Below are 22446 nucleotides of genomic sequence, written 5' to 3'. Positions count from 1 at the left end.
CCTCCTCCTCTCTTTTCTTCTCCCTGTAGGCAGTATGAAGGGGCAGCTGATGAAGGTCTGGCAGGAGCAGAGCTGCTCCTCCAGAAGCAAGAGGAGGAGGTGCAGAGACTTCAGGCCCACCTGGCCAGCAGGCTGTCCAGGGCTAACCTCTACCCCACAGATGACACCCTAGCCCCAGCTCGCACTTCCATGCTTGACCTCCGAGACCCTCTTTACACCTCCTCCGTGCCTCTGCGCAAACCTAAGGTCTTTGCTCTACATTGGCTCAGCAAACTTCAAGGATAAACTTTGTTTATGATCACGGCAACTTTGACGATCATCTTATTTTGCTGTGCAAACATTTATTTTGTTTATGTGCAAAACTTCCTTTATTGCTATGGAGCTGTTCATCACATATAAACACAAACACACGACACAGCCGAATCCAATCCAGAAAGTGGTTAAAGACATGATTTCAACACGCTTACTGTAATGGGAACACCCTCCCCTAAGGTCTCAGCGTTTATACTGAAATATTTGATGATGGATGTACAAATTTACCTCCCATGAGCTTGTTCGCAACTAGTTTGTTAATACTGTGCTCACTCGTTGTTCTGCGGTAAATCATCGTTCATGTCGGCCTCCCTTTGGTGATTACACATTTGCGGGATATGTGGGATTTTTTGGGTACGGTCTGATTTATCCCACCAACTATCACAAATTGTGAAAATGTGCTAACAGAAGTGGGAAAACAGATCAACAAATCTTCTGCTATTGGCAGCAAACCTCAGCACTGTACATGAATTATATTCCTATTTGGTTAATTATACTTGCAAAGGCGAGTCATACTTGCTGTAGCGTGTTTACGGTAGATTGAAAACTGATGTCATTTCGGATGTGGGGGGTTTCCAGTTGGTAAAACAAAAATCTTTGAGCTAGAGCAAAGGAATCTTGCTCTTCCTCTTCTGGTGAGACTAGATTACAGCAGAGAACCAACAAGGAAGCGTGTGTGCAACACTGGGAAACATCACATGAGCTGCCGTCATTTGAAATCTCATGATCAGAGCAGCTATTAAAACAGGTGTAGAGAAGAAGGGTTTAAAATGTCTTTCAGAGTCGGTCATGCATGCCTGTCAGAAGTTTTTGTATTGAAGCTCAGAACTCATAACTGGTGATAATATTTCATATAGATCAGCTGTCACAATAGCAAACCAAAACATTTTTCTTTTTCGGATCAAATTTCAACACCTGATTCGGATATGTTACTGATAGTGATAGGCTGTGATAAACCACACAGCTTTTCTTACATAAAGGGTAAAAAATATGCAGAATGTATCAAATTTCAGTGTTACTAGAGAGATACACGAGTTAGTAATATGAGAATTGCAAAGAATGCAAAGGAAAATTGGCAATCAATCAATCAAACTAGAATTGCACTTAGTGGAGAGCGTACCTCTGCCAAGGCGCAACCGTCCCTTTAAATTCAATCAAGTCTAATCACAGGTCATGCTTTTCTGAATCCTCATTATCTCAGTTACACATTGGTGGTAGTTGCAGGTTTTTGAAAAGACTAACTCTCTTTTTTTAAATCCGCTAGATCTGCATTTTTATTTGAATCCGCAAAAGAATTGTACTCCTTAAGATCAGTGCATTATTCCCCTGGGAAATTAGGGAAAATGTCAAAAAATGCTCAATCTCACAATGTTAAAAAAAGTGACACTACATGTCCCGGATCTGTGTCTTTATCCAAATCTGTATCAGAAGTTAATGGTGTCTAATCTGTGCTCATCCTCCATTCAAGTCTCGTGAAAATCTGTTCAATAGTTTTTGTGTAATCCTGCCAACACACGAGACAACCAACGGGTACAGATTCATTGAAGTCTTTAGTAAATAAAAAAATAAAGGCTCTCTCTCTCTCTGACAATTTCTTTCTATCTTTACCCCAATGGCAGATCTTCCATGGGCCTGAGTTTGTGAAGATGGCCAGTGAGCCCTGTGTTGCCTTATCTGTTCCCTCTTCAATAATGGTGAGGATGTAAATGTATTAGCTATGTATGTATTCTGTGTGTGTGTGTGTGTGTGTGTGTGTGTGTGTGGGTGTGTGGGTGTGTGTGTGTGTGTGTGTGGGTGTGTGTGTGTGTGTGTGTGTGTTAAAGAAACTGCTTGTCTCATTATAACTTCATCTTTCCCCCCCCCCCTTTCTGCCCACAAGAAACGTGGTAAGGTGGAGGAAGTGCAGAGGAAGGTGGTTGTGGTGCTGCTGAACAGCCAAAAGCTGGAGCTGAGCTGTGACATCAAGGCGGTGTGTAAAGACGTTCTTGATATGGTGGTTGCCCACATCGGGCTTGTGGAGCACAACCTCTTTGGCCTAGCATACCTCAGAGGTAAAGTATGCCATTCTTGTGCATGACTGGTTTGAGTGTGAGATATGTAGAAGAAAATCTTCCCATCTTAAATGCATAGGATAAAACTGAGATGAAATGCTGAGCATATTATATGAGGCTGCATCAAGTTTAGTACAGAGGTTAATGGTATTTCCATGTAAATTCATCTACACCTGATGTCTCATTAAAGATGCAAAACCTACACTGCTGCAGGCAGACAGACTTTACTGTATTCCTTCTCCCCCTATTTTCCTCCATCTCCTCCGCGCCCCGACCATCTCCCCCTTAAAATCATCCGCACAGATAATGAGTTTTTCTTCGTTGATCCTGATGCCAAACTAACCAAAGTGGCCCCGGAGGGATGGAAGGAGGATCCTAAGAAGAAAAAATCTGACGTGCCTTTTAATCTTTTCTTACGCATCAAATTCTTCCTTGATGACGTCAGCCTGATACAGTAAGTGTACATTATCATGGATAAGAATGTGTGTTGGCATGTTTTAACGAAAAATTTCAAATTTTGTGTATAACAGGCATGCTATGACCAAACACCAGCACTACCTGCAGCTGAGGAAGGATATCTTGGAGGAGAGGGTGCGCTGCGACACAGAAAATGCCATGATCCTTGCTTCTCTGGCACTGCAGGCTGAGTTTGGTGACTACCAACCTGAGGTACAGAATCTCTTTAAATCATCTATGTGTTATCGGTCAGCTAGCAACACTTCACTTAAGAGTCAATCATGCATTTCTGATTCTTTTCATTTATTTAATTTAATTAGTTTTTAGAATCATATCTTAGTTTTTATGGTATGAGTACCAACTCCTCTTGTAAAATTGAATACAGTTTAATATTTGTCCTATTAGATAAAACTTCATGAAACAACTAAATGATTTTAAAAGTGACAATGTTATCTTCTGTGCCTCAGCTTCACGGGAAGACTTATTATAGGCTGGAGCACTACCTGCCGGTGTCGGTCCTGGATAAGGTGAACCAGGCGACCATTAAGGATGAGCTGCCCAAACTTCACAGCAACTACTATGGAGCATCTGAGTCTGAGACTGAGTTTGAATTTCTCAAGGTCAGCAAAACCAGAGTGTATAAAAATCATTGTTTCAGATCGATGAAACATAATATTTTAAGTTATTACCACGCATTTGGAAAGTAGAAGAGTTCTATGAAAAACACAATGTATGTCTTCTGTGATGTTCCAGAAAAGGAAGTGCCAATGAGTTTACTTAGGAAAAAGAAGAAAAGGAATTTAGTTTATGTTTCAAACAAAAGTAGTTCAGTCCCACTAATGCATTTTATTTTGTCTTTGTAATACTTCTCAGAAAATAATAATCTTCACAGTCTTCTAAGAAACCCTATTCTCTTCAGATTTAATAATATTATCATAATCAGATTAAAATTAGTGCACTCATCGGCCACTGACCTCATTGAAAAACCTCCTCTCTGCATGAAAAGTCCTCAATTATACTCTCTCGAAAAATCATTTCTATCTCTTCCTTCTATCTCATTGTTGTATAATTTAATACTCTGTCTTGATTTTTTTTTAAGGTGAGCCAGAGGCTGACGGAGTATGGCGTCCATTTCCATCGGGTGCTTCCTGAAAAGAGGTCGCAGACAGGCATTATGATGGGTGTCTACTGCAAGGGGGTGCTCATCTTTGAGGTCCTTAACGGAAATCGGACGGCGGTGCTAAGGTTCCCCTGGAGGGAGACAAAAAAGATTTCCTTTATAGTATGTTCTTGTGTCTATATTATCAGAAATAAATGTAGCAAATGCAATGTATTCATTCTGATGCAGCCCTGTCCTCCCTTTCATGTAAATTCTAATTTGTTATGTTAAAGAGAAAGAAGATCTGCCTTCAGAACACATCAGATGGGATTAAGCACCTGTTTCAGACAGACAGCAACAAGACCTGTCAGTATCTGCTACAGCTCTGCTCTGATCAGCACAAGTTCCACCTGCAGATGAAGGCCCGTCAAAATAACCAGGAGCTTCAAGACCTAGGTAGGAGGGGGGTTCACATTATATGGCCTCGGGCTCAGACAGATGTGAATATTTGGCTCGCAAGACATATTTTCACTGAGAGGAAGGAAAACAAAATTGACCCATCAGAGCAAACCTCCTGATGATGTCAACACTAATGACATTTTACAGCTGCAGATGCATCTGTCAGCCATCCCACATATCCTCTGCAGATTAAAGCTACTGCCCACTCATTTCCCTCTCTAGAATTTGCCAGAAATATGAATAAAATCTTTATTTTCATCATGTCCATTCCCCTCGCTTGTCTCTGTGCAAGTTTAATTTCTCCACAAATATTCCAATTATGTAAATCTCATCAACATGTGTTTGTAAACTTGATCTGATTATTTTTGTCTTTCACGGTGCCTTCCTTGGTTTGTATTGCTTCACTTGAACAAGAGAATAACTTTGTCTGCGCCATGCCTCATACTCTCTCCAGATTGTTGACATAAAGTCACGTCTGGGTTGTTGACTGCCAAGAAGACTCTGGCCTGACCCTTTGACATGATGATTACGATGGATAACTCCAGTACCTGCATTTTCCATCTAGACAACAATAACCTCAGATGTCTGGATGACATCTAAAATGTCAATATATAAGAAATGTAATAATCTGCAGGCAACTGTTTACTGACAACAGTCATCCTTTGTACAATCATGTGTTTACACAAAGTGGTGGACCTCGCCCATCCTTGCTTGTGAACGATTGAGCCTTTCAACGATACCCATTTCACACCTAATCATGATGTTCTTACCTGTCACCAATGAGCCTGTTTATCTGTGGAGTGTTACAAACAGGTGTTTTTGTTTCAAATTCAAATAAGCATGCATTTCCAAAAACGATAAAGGCTTGAATTTGCTTCAGTGAATGGCTGTGGCAAACACAAAAGTCTTCAGCCTTGATTTAAAAATAGGTGCGAGTTGGAGCTGACCTGCAGTTTTTAGGTAGTTTCTTCCAGATATGTCCAACATTAAAGCTTGAATGGTGTTTCTCGGATGGATGAAATAAAAAAAGGAAACATTGCTAAATGCTAAAATAATCAAATATACTTGGGCAGCTGTTTTTATACCTGGATGACCCCCCCAAGGAAAGTCTATGTGTGGGAAACACTGGGTTGTAAATAAAAATGTCATTATTCATCATTTTCAAACTATCCACTCATATTCTGTTTTCCCTGTCCTCTCTGGTGTTCAGAGAACTGCCCCTTGACCAGTTTGCAGTATTCCCTCGATCCTCGCGGTGGAGACTCAGTGGGTAGGACCGTGAGCTCAGGCAGCCTTGCCCCTAGCCTGTCGACACGCTCCAACCCAGACCACCTGAAGAGGATCTCCTACTCGGAGGTGGCCCTCAACAAGGCACCGTCTGGCCCAATATTGGTCCAGGATGAGCTTCACTTTCCAGGTTTCAATCCAGCGGCCTCCACGGTCCTTTCCAATCCACGGATAATGAGCCGCTCCCACCACAACCTCGGACAAATGCCAGAGTCTCCAGAGCACCAAGTGGCGGAGTCGTATCGTGGCCAGAATCAGGCACAACCCAACCAACTGGCCTCTCACTTCCAGCAGCACCAGAGAGCCAGCTCAGACACAGACTCCCTCGCACACCAACAGAATAAGTGAGTTGAAGGAAGCCGGATTTGTTTCTAAATACACTAGTTTATGAGAGAGTGTAGTTCTGAATAAAACCATAGTGGGAGTAGGAGTTTATTTTGCATTTCATTACTTTACAGTCCATTAAACTAGCAGGAACTAGGATGTTTTATACATTTTTACTCCTTTAATTCAGCCTATTTAAAGTCTTATTTTAAGCTCAGCTTCAAGAAGTGGGATTTTGTGTTTATTAGTTGGTGAAGTCTTTAGTGTCACAGTCTCCAAGCTCGCTTCAAACTAAGGTTACTAAGTGAGGACTTGTTGGTGGGACTAAAGCGCTGCCTAACACCACAGAGACAGAGAGAACTCTACTTCCAGCTTCTAATTAACCCTCTGGGGTCTGTGTGGGTGTGCATGCGCCCTTGTGTCTGTGTTTGTGTTTTTATGATATTGTGCCAACCAGCGTGTGTGTTCCTATTTTAATTTGTAAAAAAAACCTGTTTTTGTGCTAGCTGCTCCCTCTCGTGTCAGCTTTACAAATGACAGAGGATTCTGTATGCATACAAAAACTGTAATACCAATAAATTTAAATAATAAATAAGAATGAAAATGAGTTTCATCTCCTTTTCAGATCCTTTAGCACAGTGACCCACAGCAGCCCAGCCTGGAGTCTAAACAGGTCCAAAAAGGAATCTGACTCTTCTTCCATAGAGGACACTGGCCATGCATATGTTGTAGGTAAGAATGCTGACCAGTGAAGGATGATGCAGCTCCCTACGAAGCAAAGTGCCTTAAATGGAGAGACTCCAGAATATTGAATCTATTTTATCAGCTGTGACGTTTGGAGTTGTCTGCAGCTTCAGCTCTTTTCTGATTAATGAAATAAGTAAATTGTCAAATGCCACTTAACTTATGTACACCTCAGCAGATTTATTTACATGTATAAGGACTTTTTAAACAGTCTTATAACTAACAGTATGTCCTGATGATGTCCATATATGTAGAAAATGTAACATTCTGAAGTCAAGTAGTGAGACATCTAAAACAAGATAACTGATCGATGGTAGAAAAATGAGGTCGCACATTTTATATTCAGTACTTAGCATATTTGTTATTAGGTGACCTGATGTGCAGTGGGCAAGTTCTTAAAGGGAAAGCTTCAATTTGGCAGTTTTCTTCTCTTGAGGATGTGTCTTACCTCAGAATAGACCCATTAACTTTTGGTGCAGAGCTATTATTCTTAGGGAATAATGCAGGAATCTTCTTATAAATGAATAAAAATCAGGTGTATATAGGTGGCTGGTGTCTGTTAATGGGGCTTATGAGTGAGTTCAAAAGCTGAAGGTTTGGCCTTGGCTGTAGTATGCGCTGTACTGAGTGCCATGCTAGTTTATGTTAGAACCCAAAAATGTACTTATTAAAACTAGGATATAGACTAATCAAGGACCAAGCACTGATGTTTTGTTTGTTGGTTTGTTTTGAAGAACAGGGATGAAATCATGATAACAGCAATAAATGCCCTATTTTGAGTTTTTTTGTTTTGTTTATTTCACTTGCTTGTATTCACATACTTATTTATTTTGTTACTTAAGGATCCCCATTAGAATCACATGGATGCACCTCTAGTCTTTCTGGGATCCTTAACATGAAATTGAAATTAAAACGTTCAATAGGAGAATATGAACTATTTGAAATGTGACCTCAATCAACAAGCTAAGTGGATAGACACCCCAGAGGAAATACAAATACAGATGGAATCAGAGAAAACAACAACAACAAAAAAACTTAATTGGCAGATAGAGAAACAAAAAGTTTTTACTGCTCTGTTTCATGGACAAGGCTGCTCTCTTGTGTTCTGTTCCCAGGTGTCAGTATGCACAATTCCTCTGGAGTGCCTTCGACCCCAGCCTCTATCAACGGTATGCATCAGCCTTCTTCTAGCTTTTATTTCCCCGGATACATACACACCATATCTCCACCCATTTTTTCACAGTGTAATGTCAAAATGCAGGAAATATCCCACCGCCCTCCACTTTCAACTGTGTTGTAACATTCTTAATCTTCCTCTTCAGTTTGTAGAACCATACTGTTATCATGGTACAGCTAAGTACGGATGTACAAACTAAATAAAAGTCTGTGTTCCAAATCAGAATTATATAATAGAGAATAGAGTCTGTTTCCTTCACTGTACAGACTACCCATGGAACTGGCTCCAGTCCCACCATTTAATAGCTTCATGCTTGGCTCTTAGACCTCATGACCTTCCCTTTCATCCTAGCTTAACCCGTATTTTTAGGCCCATTAGCCCGCAGCGCTAAAGCAGGGGCCCCTCAGAAAAACTGTTTGCCTGCCTGAGCTGATTAATTGTTACATTGTAGATATACTAATGCATTCAGAGTGGCCTACTTCATTCCCCCTCTGAAATTTATTTAGCAAAAACTACCCCACAAGTGTCAGAAATCACCATGTACATTCACAGCTGAAAGAAAAATGCAGATCTTTGACTTAAATAAAAATACTAATACTATATTAAAACTCATTGTGCATTAAAATGGTCCCTATAAATACTGTTGGGTAGTTCGATCTACAGCAATGCATCACATTCTATAAGCTCATCGCATGTTCGCAGCATCACTGTCCTGTGGGAACCACAGAGCCATATTTTCAGCTTTGTGATGATGCAGTTTCCAGTTAATCAGTTTCTTCTAAATATTTTTATCTTATAGTGGCAATTTGAAACTTCTGCATTGTGCTTGGTGCTGTCGTTTAGAATTTTAGTCTATTATATAAACTACATTAGCTATTGGTGCTCTCTGTAAGCAGAGCAGAGACGGACACTGAGATGAGGCACTCGAGAATAATGCATAAAGTCACGTCCTTTGGACTGTCGCTAACAAACAGATTCCACAGTCCACCAGCATGAAACAACTTAAACAAATTGTCTAAAGGCTTACATAGGCAATCAAGAGAAATGGAAAAGGTCTCATTATTCATGTCACTTTTTATTCTGCTCAATAATGATAAAGTATTGGATGTATGTAAATAGTTACAAATGGTTACATAGAGCCCTTTTTAGAAGTAGGAGAATTTTCTCAGTCCATAAAGGAACTCCTGATCTTTCAGTTTATCATGAAAAAATCAAATTGAAAATCACCAAATGTAAAGTTACATGGTTTTCACTGGACATGATTCACTGGTAACTGCCAATTTCAGACAAATGTAAGGGAGTAAAAAGTCCAATATATGCCTCAAAGATGTAGAGGAGTAGAAGTATAAATGTGCAAAAAATTGAACTACTCAAGTGAAGTACAAGTACGTCAAATGTACCTTAGTTACATTCCATCTACAGTATATTCCTGTAATTTAAACAAATGCTGTCTGTCCTTCTGCTGCACAGACTCATTCAAAAAGAAGCTCAGTGCCTTACCGTCTCCAGAGAGAGAAATCACAACTGTAAACCTGAAGAAAGATGTGAAATATGGCCTGGGTAAGGGTGTATAAACGTTCTCCTAAAACAACAACTCAATTTCACGCTGCCTCTGCTGCCACTTCTCAGCTGTCAGAGTTGACAAGCATTATAAATTGCATTTAAGGCGTCTGTGTTCCCCTGATGTTTTGTGTTTGAATGTTGTTTTCATCTGTTCGTGCTTGCGTCTGTTCTCTAGGGTTTCAGGTCGTAGGAGGGGAGAACTCTGGTCGTATGGACCTTGGTACTATCATTAGCTCCATCACTCCTGGAGGTCCTGCTGATGTCAATGGCTGCCTCAAACCTGGTGGGTCACACTTTTGCTGCAATCGTCCTCCCGTATGTTTGAATATGATGATGTTGTAGCTGTGTTGCCACACCTGGTCGTCTTTCATGTGTGTAACCGTTGTAATGTTGATTCAGGTGACCGGTTGATTTCAGTGAATGACGTGAAGCTGCAAGGGCTCTCTCATGCCTCCACGATCGATATCCTCCAAAATGCTCCTGATGACGTCACTCTGGTGGTGTCACAGCCCAAAGAGAGGCTCTACAAAGGTAAAAGCAGGGAAATGATTGTTGCTGTTATGCGTAAAATTAATGTTTTTTGTTTTTGTTCCATGTCGTCTAATACTGTAGAATGTAGATGTGTGACAGTTGTCTAAATTTATGATTCAATTTGACTTTCAGCCACAATGAAGGTACAATTAGCCAATTCCATTGATTAAAACAGTTGAAAATAAAAAAAAAACAACACTTTTTTAAGACAAATACAATTAAAGGTTAGGGGTTTAAGATCCGATTTCAAAAAGACCTAATAAAGATTACCTGTGTTTTTCTCTTATTTCTAGACTTGTAAATTAACATTGCTGTTCTTCTTCATCGTTTTGACAGAATCTTCTCCGGGTTATGTTCCCTACCAAGCCAAGTCTGCTTTGAAGGCACTTAACTCTGGCCAGAGACGAGAACTAGACTTTGACACCTCATCAGAGGAGCAGGTGGGAACGGGAAGCCCGAGCCCTCCTCTCCACAGCGCTGGCTCACCATCATCCACCTCCTCCCCAGTCCATCAGCACACCGGTTCTCAGGACTCCAGGACAAGTGGTGTTACTAAAATCAGCCAGCCCCCTGCTGCTAATGGAGTTCAGCAGTGTCTAGAAAGAGCTGCAGCTGCTGCCACAGCTACCCAACTTCACAGACCAGAACCTAACGTGGGTTTGGATCCTATGCCACCGGCTCTGCCACCCAAAACTAGGAAAGCTAAAGTGTCAGAAGCTCCTAAAGTGTCCGAGCATTCTGACAGGGGGGATTCAGACATGGATGAGGAGACTTATTCCAGTAGTCAAGAGAAGCTCAAAGTCAAAAAGGTGCGGCCTTCATGTTTATGAATTCAGTGGTTTAAATGGATTCTTTGCTCTTAAGTCTAATCAGGAAATTTATGAATAAAACTTGCAAAAAGGGTTTCTTTAATCCCGGGGAAGCAAATATAAACTTTATATGCATATAACAGGATAAGAATGCTTCTTTCACAGACAAGCATTACTGATCAGATGCTTGGTACAACTAACTGCTTGTTGTATGTAACTTTTTGCATTTACAAAGTCAATGCAACTGCATGTCCTTCCTTGAATGTAATATCTGCTTGTTTGTTCTCCGCTCCACCTCCTTCAGCTTCCTCACTCCCTCTTCAACCCTTTCTTCTCTCTGCATGTCCCAGCTTGTGATAATTCAACTTAATACCCTGTTCTCTGTTTGCAGGAAAACATCATGGAAAATTTAAATGGTAATGCCTCAGGGGTCAATAGTCTCTGTCCAGGAGAACTATTTGACGTTGAGCTGTCCAAAAAAGACAGCAGCCTGGGCTTAAGTGTCACGGTACTGTTCGGCAAGGTTTTCACCGTCTTTTTGTTTTGGCCCCTTCCCCCTCCCCCACTTCATCTTGTCACTTTGTCCGTTTGGGTTTATATGTTGCTTGGTTTGGTTTGCTTTCTGAACGCTGAATGTTGTCTGATCTGGAAGCTCTTGCGGGATTACTGTCTGCTTAATTCTGTTTGCATGCTGCCTTTCTTTTAATCAGTAAGGATTTTCTTTTGGTCACACAGTATCTTAAGTACTTCACAGTTAAACACTTTCAACAGGACTGGTTAGTGAGCTGTCTCATGGCTTCCTACACGTTTGCTGCTGACTCTAGAGTGACTCATTGGAGTGAAACTAATATAATTTCTTTCTGAGGAATTGTATACACCTTGTTGATTAGCATGGATTCATTTACTCCACAGTAACACTAAGTAACAAATCACGTGACTGTTCACTCCAGAATTTCTGTCAAACATTTGTGTTTGCGTAGTAACTGAGTGTTGTATTAATAATACAAATACTGAAATAACCATAAAAATTCATCTTAACTATCAACCCATTATCAAGACCATCGTATTCATCTTAACTATCAACCCATCATCAAGACCATCATAACCAAATGGGCACTGAATAGAAATGAATCTCTGATCTTTTTAGATTTGACCTCTCTGTAATTTTTCGGTAACATCACGGTGGAGTTTTTCATTTTCAACTAATTCAGAATTGTGATACGATAGTTGCTTTGTCTTTGACATAAAAAAAAAAAATAACATTCATTATAAAGTTATTCTAAGGACAAACCAATGAAGGATTTTAAAGTTAAGCATGTTATTGGCCATTGAGTCACTTTTTTCTAATATGTGAATGATACAAGATCGTCCACCGACAGGAATAGAAAGAATTAGAATTAAATGTGGGTAAAGGAAACAAAAGTAACTGCTGAGAACATAAAGTAACATAAGCTATTTATTTAGGCTGAAATGGGTTTCACCAGGCATGAAGCAGCTAATGATGAACTACTCACAGTTTTTATGTGCTGTTCACACAGCCATCAACAAAAAAGAACAACAGAATTCAAGAAAATGTATAAAAAAATCATTATTGTGATTCTGAACCCCCGAGTAAAGACAAAGCATTTATCATGTCACAATTGCAACATTCCAAAATGGGAAGAAAACAAACAAATGTCCACACCTGCCATCAACCTCCATACAAGATACAAATTCCGCTTTTTTCTCTCCGACTGACTGGACTAAGAGGTGTGATCATTTCTTAGGGCGGAGTCAACACAACTGTTCGACATGGAGGCATCTACGTCAAAGCCATCATACCGAAAGGAGCTGCTGAGCTCGATGGACGGATACAGAAAGGTAAAAGCATCAGCAGTAGGGTTAGAAATAAAGATGTAAAAAATATTGGATTGATTCGATTTTCCGCGTCATTCCAGTGGATGTGACTTCATGCGGGTTCTCAGGGCCACTCTCAGCCCTGCTAACAGTAGCTAATGAGGGCTACTGTGTCTAACATTACTTTAGAAATGGTGTCTGCTTACTAAATGATTGATAAATGATAAATGCTTCAAGATTCTGGAAATGGTTGATTTAAGTTCTAAAAAAGTGCTTGAATCTTACTCCCAAGAACATATAAACAGAGTCAGGGGTATTTGAATTAACAGCTTTATATACATGTGTTTTGACTGTATGTGTCATAACCTCTCTGTGTGTCTTACACTCAGGTGATCGCGTGATGGCCGTCAATGGAAAAAGTCTGGAGGGAGCCACTCATCAGCAGGCGGTAGAGGCTCTCAGAGACACTGGGCAGGTATGGGATGACATTTATCACCAGCACTCTGCTGATTAGCTGTTAGCTGCCCCCTAGCTGGCCACTGATGCTGAGTGAATCAACTGTCTCCCTCAGACGGTGCACTTGTTGCTGCAGAAGGGTCACCTGCCTACAGACAGTGTCCATGCTCCCCTCACACCTCAGTGCACTCCGCCAAGTGCTGACAGCGACCAAGACCAGAGCAAGAACAAAGAGCAGCCGCTTGAGGTCAAAGAAAAACCAGAGTACAGCTTTGTTACACCAGGTGAGGAAACGGCGTGCCACACAACAATGGATCCTGCTGTGCATTTTGAGTTTCAGCATCTCACTCTTTCTTCAGACGATGATAAACGACTGATGTGACAATCTGACATGTCTCTGTCCGCACAGATAACGTGTTTGAGGTGTGTCTGCTGAAGAACACATCAGGGCTGGGCTTCAGTTTCAGTCGGGAGGAGAGCATCCCCGACGAACCCCACGGCTCCAGCATGGTTCGGGTTAAAAAGCTCTTTCCTGGCCAACCGGCTGCAGAGAGCGGTCGCATCAACGTGGGCGACGTCATTATGCGGGTCAATCAAACCTCCCTCAAAGGACTCTCACAACATGTAAGTAGGATTATCTCTCTGCTGCGGTCACGCCTGGAAAAGAGAGTTTGAAAGCATCCTTTATTCTAAATTTTGTGTGTGATTCTCTCAGGAGGTGATATCAGCTTTGCGGGGAACAGGACAGGAGGTGACTTTGCTCCTCTGTAGACCTGAACATGGGGTTCTTCCTGAAATGGACACTTCAGCTTTAGTGAGTCAATAAATAATCCTCTGTAACTGCTGTGCGGACCAAGAATTTTTGGAAGCTTTATTTTACCTTTTTACTTCCCAGACGCCCATGTCATCACCCCGAAAGGAACTGGTGACCCAGCCAGAATCCAGCCTGAGCTTCGGCAAGACATCCCCTCCTCAAGGCAAGCAGAGTAAATGTGCGGTGGAGGAGGCCCTGGAGAGGCTGCGGCTCAAAACTCCCGGCCGACACAACAGCTACAGTGACAGCACCGACGGGGACGAGGAGGTGGAAGAAGCCTTCAGCCCGAGCACTGTGGATAACAATAGGCAAACTTGGGATCGAAGCGTCTACCACACCCCCAGCAGCAACCTGGGACTGGGACGCTATGACAGCACTGGCCACCTGGACGACACCATCCACTCAGCCTTTTACTCCCCCAACCTGTCAATGACGAGATCAGACCTCAGCAAGAGGTACCTGAACAGTAAAAATATTCATAATAATCATTTGCAATAATTATGCTGTCTGATTTCTCATACAGTTCTGTCTTGACTGTTGTTTGGACAGGTGTCCTTCTTCCCCTGTGGATGTTGAGTCACCTGCCCTGCCTATGGTGTCCTCCCCCTCTGCCCCAAGCCCAGATCCCCTGCCTCCTCCACTGCCTCTGCCCTTAAACCTCACCTTTGCAGGCAACGGACAGGACATAGAAGAATTTGTCCCGGTAAGGACTAAAGAAGTGAATTTTGGATAGAATTGGAAAGTTCTACCATTTTAATACCAAAGGTATAACCTACCAAAAATAAGCATTTGACTCTTTTCACATTGCCAGAAGACAAACTGGTCCTTTCTTTTTTCTTTTTTTTCTTTTCTGTCAATTTTGACAATGTTACAGTGGTTACTTTTTCCATTTTTATTAAACTCCAGTCTCTTTCAAAAACTCAACTGGGTGTTGTCCAGTGTGAAATGGAAAACAGTGATCAAAACATTTCTGATAAGTTAGACTCTCAGGGAATTGCAATTAAATTGTGGTTCAACATTTTGAATCCTCTAATCGAGATTCATCTCCGTTGTCAGGAAGTCGAGCTAAAGGTCTCCTTGGTGAAGTCAGAAAAGGGCAGTCTGGGCTTTACCCTCACCAAAGGTAACGATCACGGGTGTTACATCCATGACATCGTCCAGGATCCAGCCAAAGGAGATGGAAGGCTCAGGCCCGGGGACCGAATGATTATGGTACGATTCATCCATAAGCCCTTATTCTGGTCAGAGCTTACAGCATGTTTCAGTCTATGTTGGTGCATTGTACATCTTGCAGTGATTGTTTCAAACCTGGTCTCATAAATATTTTTTATAATAATATTTAATAATATAAACATTTCTGGAAATGGTTCATTTGCTTTCTTGTCAAGAGCCAAGTGTGTTTCCCTGAAGTGTCTTACTCTTCCTCTGTATTTAATCTCTTATCACCAGGTGAACAACACTGACGTGGGCAATATGGGCCACACCGAGGTGGTTAATCTTGTGCGTGCGGCCCCCCGTGTGGTTGACTTGGTGGTAGGGAGGGTCCTGGAGGCTCCAAAGCCCCCCATAGAAGCCCACCTGCTGCCTGACATTTGTTTTAAGGGCAGCCAAGAACCGCTCGGTTAGAAGCAGCCCTCATTAACAAGATCAAATGTCCTTAGCTAATATAGCTCAAGTCAAACTAAATTGTTCTACTTTTATTGTATCACCAGGTTTGGTACTGGATGGTGGCAGTGACAGTATATACAGTGTCTTGTTTGTGAAAGACATTGTGCCGGGTTCAGTGGCCTTTGAGGAGGGAAGCCTGAGATCATTAGATCTGATCCACTACATCAACGGAGCTCCCACCCAGGACCTGACTCTGAGTGAGAGCACCAGACTGTTGGAGCTCTCCCTCGACGACCTCTCTCTCAAGGCCACCAGGTAGTCTACCAAAACTAGACATAAATTGCATATTTTCCATGCTGACTTTGTTGTTTTTATGATCTGAATGGCATTTCAAAAAAGCTCCAGATGCTTTATGTAACATGATATCACTAACTTTCTCTTTTTTTTGTCTCTTTTTTTGTCTCTCTTTCTCACAGGGATGGAAAGCCAGTTTCTCCTGGGCAGAAAAGTGTGTCTTTTCTTAACAACAACATAAGCCCCAAGGTTTCATCCAGCATGAACGGTATGTTTCACATCTTAAAGTTGAAACCTGTAAAAAATTAATAAATAAATACAATTATTTTGCATATAATTGCAACCTTATTTTCTTTAATAGGGTTTCTTAAAGAAGATCCACAAGATCCAGAGTGTCTTGCAGCACTTTGTCCTTCAGAGGTAAGTTTGATATCTTTTTATTTTAAATTCCAATAATGTTGAGTTAAAACTTCTACTGTTCATTTCTTATGATTGCTCTTTAGAAATTGTTTGTTTTTATGAATGAGCAGGAGGAGATCATAACGCTGGATCTGGAGAAGCCTCATGCAGGAGGTCTGGGTTTCTCTGTGATTGGAGGAGAGAGGGGGATCTTCGTCAAGTCCATCACACCAGGCGGAGTCGCAGAGTCCTCAAGCAAACTGCAAGTGGGAGACAGGCTGCTGAAAGTGAGTGATGTTTGACATTTTCTGCTTAGAATTCAGGGTCATATTAATAAAAGTACTTTTAAACTGTCTAACAAATGGAATACAACGTTTGATCTGCTGTTACATAATTGTTGTGTTGTATTAAACTGTAATTAAGGTTCTCCTGATGGTCTGAGACAATACACAACCTTCAGTGAAGAGATTAAATTATGATTGTGTGTTTTTCTTGCAGGTGAATGAGGAACTAATGACAGGAGTGTCCCACACCAAAGCTGTCACCACCATCCGCAAAGCGAAAGGCCTCGTTCACCTCGTAGTGTCCAGACCACCGGACCAGAACCCAAACACATACCTGGACTACCTGCCCATCAACTCTGACAAGTGCAACGGAAACACAGGTACAAACAAAGACCTAAAACAATAGATCTCTATGCCTTTTTAGAAATGCTTTATCTGTTTTGTATCATTTACAAATATCTAATTAGTCTTAGTATTTGTCTTTTAACAACGACACTTTCCTTCCTGTTTCTTTCAGACATGAGTGAGGACAGTGGGGTGAAGACTAAGCTGCGTGCTCTACATGATGAGCTCAAATCTGGCAACTATCCTTCGTTACCACCAGCAGGTGATGACATATCACATATTACAACATAATGTTCTGACGGCCCAGCAGAACACTGTTGATTTAATTTGTAAATCAAATTATATAAACACGTTTCACAGACTATGAAGAAGACGGTCCGAGAGAGACGGAGCACAGCGCAGAGCTTTCAGAGGACACAGATTGTGATGGATCTTCTTTACCTGAAGACTCCCCTGAGGTACAAATCCGAAGTCAGACTTCATGAAATGTATAGCTATCTGAGGGCTACATCAGATGGTTTTTGTTTATTTTGTTTATGATTTTTCCACAATAGAGTTCCCGGAAAGTGGAATGGCAAGAGGAGAGTGTTGACGATCCTAGGAACGAAAAGTAAGATTTGCTTTTTAGGACGGTGAATATATTCACATGATTCTCCTTCACATCTCACATTTATGTTTTTGTATCAACAGCTATCTGCAAATGGGTGCTGGACAGCCAGAGGAAGATGAAATCACATGGGGAAGTGATGAGCTCCCGATTGAAAACATGAACTCCAAATCGAGAGATGGTAAGACAGACTTGGGATTTCAAATCTGACCCTAAAGCTAAATTGACGTGTGGTCAGATGTAGTTATCAACATTTAATAAGTCTGAGTCAATAACTGGAGTAAACAAAGGGGAATTAACAGGTCTTAGAAATGTTAGTCCATACAGGTCATTCTCTCTTTTTCATCTGAGTGTTGTGTCTGTAGAGTCGGATGTTTTTTCGATATCAGAACTCTCATTTTTATGTTGCAGTTTCTTGACTGGCATTATGTTTTTGGGCCATTACTCTTGACATTTGAACTGATTTGCATCTTAATTCTGTCCTTCCCAGACGGGCCAATCATCACAGAGGATGAGCTGACGTCTTTACCTCTCGTCAAAGTGGTCCCTGACGGCCAGTACACCGGAGCAAAGCTCAACACCGTGGTGCGCATGATGAGAGGCCTGCTCGAGCAGAAGGTCCCACTGCAGGAGTTTGAAGTGAGAATCTGCTTAAAGTTTCATTGCCTGTGAATTTTTTGGCAAGTCTTGAGATTTTTATGAACATCTGTTTTCCCTCCTGGCAGAATCTTCAGAACCTCCAGCCTCTGGATGACTGTTTAATAGGCCAGACGAAGGAGAACAAGAAGAAGAACCGCTACAAGAATATTGTTCCCTGTAAGAGAAGTCACAAATGTTCTGTCCCGTATTTATAGTGTTTCATAACAGGAAAAGAGAATGAAAGCTTTTAATAGATGTCACCAAATGGAATGCTTGATACTTAAAATATTTATTTATTTTCTTACCTGCAGCGCTGTTTATACATCTAGACTGTTTTTTAGTTATTTAGTGCCTAACCAAGTATTTACTATACAAACAGTGACAGAAAACTGAAAAGAAACGGAAAATAACAAGTGAACATTATGTTAATATATTAAGTGGACAGTGTAATAATATGTTTCAAATGGGATACAAACCCAGGTCCTTCTGAGGGTATTTCAAATATGATTTTCCTGTATACGCATCTAGTTGACACAACTCGAGTCGTGCTGGGCAAAGATGGCGGCTACATCAACGCCAACTTCATCAAGATGTCGGTGAAGGATGAGGACTACTTGTACATCGCCTGTCAGGGTCCCTTACCCACGACTCTGGGTGACTTCTGGCAAATGGTCTGGGAGCAGAAGTCCAATGTGATCGCCATGATGACCCAGGAAGTAGAGGGAGGGAAGGTGAAATGTCAGCGGTACTGGCCGGACACACCGAGGACAGCAGAGATGGTGGACGACAGGTTACAGATCACGCTGATTAAAGACCAGTATCTCGACAACTTTGTCATCCGACTCATTGAAGTCAAAGACATCCAGGTTAGTTTATAGCTGATTTTCTCATGACAACTTGAGCCTTAATAGACACATTAACATAAGAGCTCCTCTGTCCTCAGACCAATGAAATACAGCGTGTAACTCACCTGAACTACACGGGATGGCCCGACCACGGAACGCCCACACAGCCCGAGCAGCTGCTCACATTTATTTCTTACATGAGGCACGTTCATCGATCGGGGCCCATCATCACACACTGCAGTGCAGGCATCGGTCGATCAGGGACCCTCATCTGTATAGACGTGGTTCTGGGTCTCATCGGTAAAGACGCTGATGTAAGTAGACGGAAGCTTTTAATCTCGTTTCTATTATTTTGTTCATGATCACAATCTTACAAACATTTTCTTGTAGTTTGATATTTCAGATGTCGTTCGGAACATGAGACTTCAGAGACAGGGAATGGTCCAAACCGAGGTGAGTTTTAATGTTCACTCTTTGAATTTGATTCTACACCTCTTTGGATTACGTTTTTCCGCTCACACATTTTCCGCTTTTTCTCTTACAGGACCAATATATTTTCTGCTATCAAGTGATCCTCTATGTCCTCAGATGCCTTCAAGCAGAGGAGAACATCTCAGGATAGTAGAAAACCACATTCGTGGGGGCTGGGTGACTGTTTCACAAGAGCAAAACAAAAATGGAGGAGAGTTGACACAGGCAGAAAATTGCCAAATTTACACTACATGTTTTTAAACTGCCTTTTAAATATTCAGTTCTCTTGAGAGTAAATCCTTTTAAAGAAGTCTATATTTTTATGTTTGCTTTTTGAGTTCTCTCTCACTTCGGCTGCTACTCCCTTTCAATGCATTTATGAGAACTGCTGATTGTATTTCTTATTGTCACCTACAAGAGGTTTTGTTTTTTTTCCCCCAGATTCTTGAATATTCTAAAATAATTATGAAAGTGATCAACGACTTCGTATTTTATGTGGAACAAAATTGTACTTGTGTATTTTAAATCCTATTTTGATGCTGGAACATGCCTTGACAGAATACTATGTCAGTATTTGCTTTGTAAATCTATTATACAGTAATTGCTTACTGCCTGAGGGTAAATGATGGAATTAAAAGTGTACATATTCATCTCCTGAAAATTAAACTGGATACGTTTTAAATGTTATGTAGAGGGAAGTTTCATTTGTTTTAAAAATCTGAAATATTTTTCCTTGACTTTGTTGTTTTATGCATATTACCTTTTATATACCTTTACTGTCTGCGTTCATGCTGTGTGTGTAAAGGTTGCCATCACATTCCAAACTTCATTTATAGAAAACAATATTTTCCAAAGCTTGCTGCCTAACAGAACCACTGAGAAGTCTGAGGAAGAAAAGCTACAACTTGTGCACATGTGTAAATGACTTCATTTACATTTTCAAGTTACTGCACAGTACTGCAATAATGAGAAGCTGAGCTGAGGCTGCTAGAGGAGTGACAGCTTTTCATTCTTAGAGTAATAATTTGTGAAGACTTTCTGCATTATATTGGTGTTGATTTGTCAACCCAGTGATCATCTTGGCTGTAATGCCACAGAAAACCACAAACTGGCCTCAAAATTGACCATAGAATTGATTAAGCAAGTCTGTGCAAAGATTGAACGTTGGAGAATTCATATTTATATTTTCTTTCTTGCCATTTACAGATGTTCATGTTACTGTATCTGCTCTCTGAATGAATGCACACTCCTGAGCTATCCAATGGAACCATGTCATTTTCATGAAATACAGACGCAGGAAGCTGTAGGTGTTGCTGACAGTGTTGTGTTGTCTTGCACCAGTTTCACCACTATGTGGTGCCAAAATACATTATCCCATCACTGTAAAATGATTCTGGAAACCTGGATCTCCAGAAATCTTTACTGACATCACACTCACTTGGCTGTTCAGTTGCCCATTTAAACAAAATAAAGCTTATATTGCTCAACGTGTTTGACAGACATTTTTTCTTTGCTATTTGAGACGCAGCAATGTAGGTTGTGCAGAATTCAATAGGGGAAGAAATTGTGCACAGCAACCAAATCACCTAGCAAATAGAGCAGTATATAGATGCAATAGTAGGTAAAACGACATTGTGTATTGAAAAATTGAGTTGTGCCATAAACTACACATACGCTGTTCGTCAATTCATTTAAAACATGATGATTATTTGAGTCGAAGTCAAATATCATCTCATTTTGTGTTAAACCGCTCAGAGAACTACACCAACACCAACACAGCTGCCTTAAATTAAATTAAATATAAAATTTTTGACACTTTTTATTTAATTTTTGTATTATTAGGGCCCGAGCACTGTCAGTGCGAGGACCCTATTGTTTCTGTAAGTTCAAAATGTTCATAAAGTAAAACCACAAGCTGCACACACACAATTTTTCCTTTGCTGTGATCACATTAAAAACATGTACATTAACATTCAAAGTTCAGAGAGCATATTTAGGCTTGGATTGAATTTAACTGAAACCAAATAGGCGAAGTGAGAGCGGTAAAAAAAGCATTCAGAGAAAAATCTGACAATTAGGCTACTGGTGCAAGCTGAGGAGGAGCCTGTAAACTATCTTCACTAAAATGCCTTTTGGATTTATTTCATATTTTATATTAATAAGTACTCGGTTTAAAACAAGGTTCAGAGATCTGGAGGTTGAGATCTAAAAACCTTCAGTCAAATAAAACCTCACTTCGGCAAGTTTATTTAGAATTCAATCCATTCAGAGACATGGAAATTAATCAAAACTAAAAACATTAAGACATTAAAACAGCATCTGAAAGACAGAACGAAAAAAAAGCTAATATAATAAGCTACAGATTAAAAAATGCATTAAATGAATTTTCCTTATTTGAAAGCCACAGTGAACAGTTATGTTTTATTCCCTGGTTTAAATGAGCTGACAGTTTTACCTTGATTGCGTTACTGACTACTTTTTTTTAGTAACTGTATCAGAACACACATTTTAAAATAACCCCTCCAATCCCCCGTACATGTAAACCCCATTTGTTCAGTCCTGAGAACATTTAGTTCTTCATAGACCAGTAATAGGATTTTAAAGTCTGTCTTCTGACACACAGTTAGTCAGTGCAGCGACTTAAAAAAAAACACATTAAACCAGAAGTGAGACAAACACACAGAAACCATTCTGTGCAGACTACAATGAGGCTGCATAATGAGCATATAAACTACTTCAGCTGCTCAAAATGACCTTTTATTTGACTGCTTGGTGATATTACAGGCAGCACTTCAGGTATATTTCATATCAGCTGCTGGTAAAACGTTATAAACCTCTCACTGAGCTGCTGGTAGCTTCATTCATGTGATAAGAGATGAAGAGAGGCTAACCTGCTCAGACATTATTAAACAACACATGGGCCTTGTTTCTAAACCATTATGAAGGTATTGGAAGTACATGTATGTATATATGTCTATGATTTTGAGAACTGCACTTATCTGAACGGGAAGGTGACGTTCCTCACGCGACTGTGTA

At 40.7% G+C, this 22446-nt stretch overlaps 1 protein-coding gene across 4 annotated transcripts in view; it reads left to right on the top strand.

Moving 5' to 3' along the window:
* Nucleotides 1-20897, top strand: part of ptpn13 (protein tyrosine phosphatase non-receptor type 13) — a 50700-nt gene extending 29803 nt beyond the window's left edge. Inside the window, exons 10-49 of one of the 4 annotated variants that reach the window (XM_030436128.1) lie at nt 30-246; nt 1932-2006; nt 2192-2363; nt 2667-2817; nt 2894-3032; nt 3287-3439; nt 3919-4101; nt 4212-4374; nt 5588-6008; nt 6614-6720; nt 7848-7901; nt 9380-9469; nt 9648-9755; nt 9872-10003; nt 10340-10812; nt 11204-11320; nt 12579-12672; nt 13038-13123; nt 13220-13388; nt 13514-13728; nt 13820-13918; nt 14000-14373; nt 14468-14621; nt 14975-15130; nt 15368-15539; nt 15631-15841; nt 16003-16088; nt 16182-16240; nt 16351-16506; nt 16718-16883; nt 17021-17110; nt 17209-17306; nt 17403-17458; nt 17539-17636; nt 17946-18094; nt 18181-18271; nt 18623-18960; nt 19038-19253; nt 19330-19392; nt 19484-20897. In XM_030436128.1, the coding sequence (XP_030291988.1) occupies nt 30-246; nt 1932-2006; nt 2192-2363; nt 2667-2817; nt 2894-3032; nt 3287-3439; nt 3919-4101; nt 4212-4374; nt 5588-6008; nt 6614-6720; nt 7848-7901; nt 9380-9469; nt 9648-9755; nt 9872-10003; nt 10340-10812; nt 11204-11320; nt 12579-12672; nt 13038-13123; nt 13220-13388; nt 13514-13728; nt 13820-13918; nt 14000-14373; nt 14468-14621; nt 14975-15130; nt 15368-15539; nt 15631-15841; nt 16003-16088; nt 16182-16240; nt 16351-16506; nt 16718-16883; nt 17021-17110; nt 17209-17306; nt 17403-17458; nt 17539-17636; nt 17946-18094; nt 18181-18271; nt 18623-18960; nt 19038-19253; nt 19330-19392; nt 19484-19561 (6229 nt within the window). In that variant the 3' untranslated portion in view covers nt 19562-20897. Of the gene's footprint in view, nt 1-29; nt 247-1931; nt 2007-2191; nt 2364-2666; nt 2818-2893; nt 3033-3286; nt 3440-3918; nt 4102-4211; nt 4375-5587; nt 6009-6613; nt 6721-7847; nt 7902-9379; nt 9470-9647; nt 9756-9871; nt 10004-10339; nt 10813-11203; nt 11336-12578; nt 12673-13037; nt 13124-13219; nt 13389-13513; nt 13729-13819; nt 13919-13999; nt 14374-14467; nt 14622-14974; nt 15131-15367; nt 15540-15630; nt 15842-16002; nt 16089-16181; nt 16241-16350; nt 16507-16717; nt 16884-17020; nt 17111-17208; nt 17307-17402; nt 17459-17538; nt 17637-17945; nt 18095-18180; nt 18272-18622; nt 18961-19037; nt 19254-19329; nt 19393-19483 lie in introns of all 4 variants that reach the window. The other 3 variants (XM_030436127.1, XM_030436129.1, XM_030436130.1) reach the window with 3 other exon arrangements.
* The last annotated feature ends 1549 nt before the right edge of the window (nt 20898-22446 follow it).

The sequence above is a fragment of the Sparus aurata genome, chromosome 12 (genome assembly GCF_900880675.1).
Source record: "Sparus aurata chromosome 12, fSpaAur1.1, whole genome shotgun sequence".
NCBI lineage: Eukaryota > Metazoa > Chordata > Actinopteri > Spariformes > Sparidae > Sparus > Sparus aurata.
This window is presented reverse-complemented; position numbering and strand designations above follow the sequence as displayed.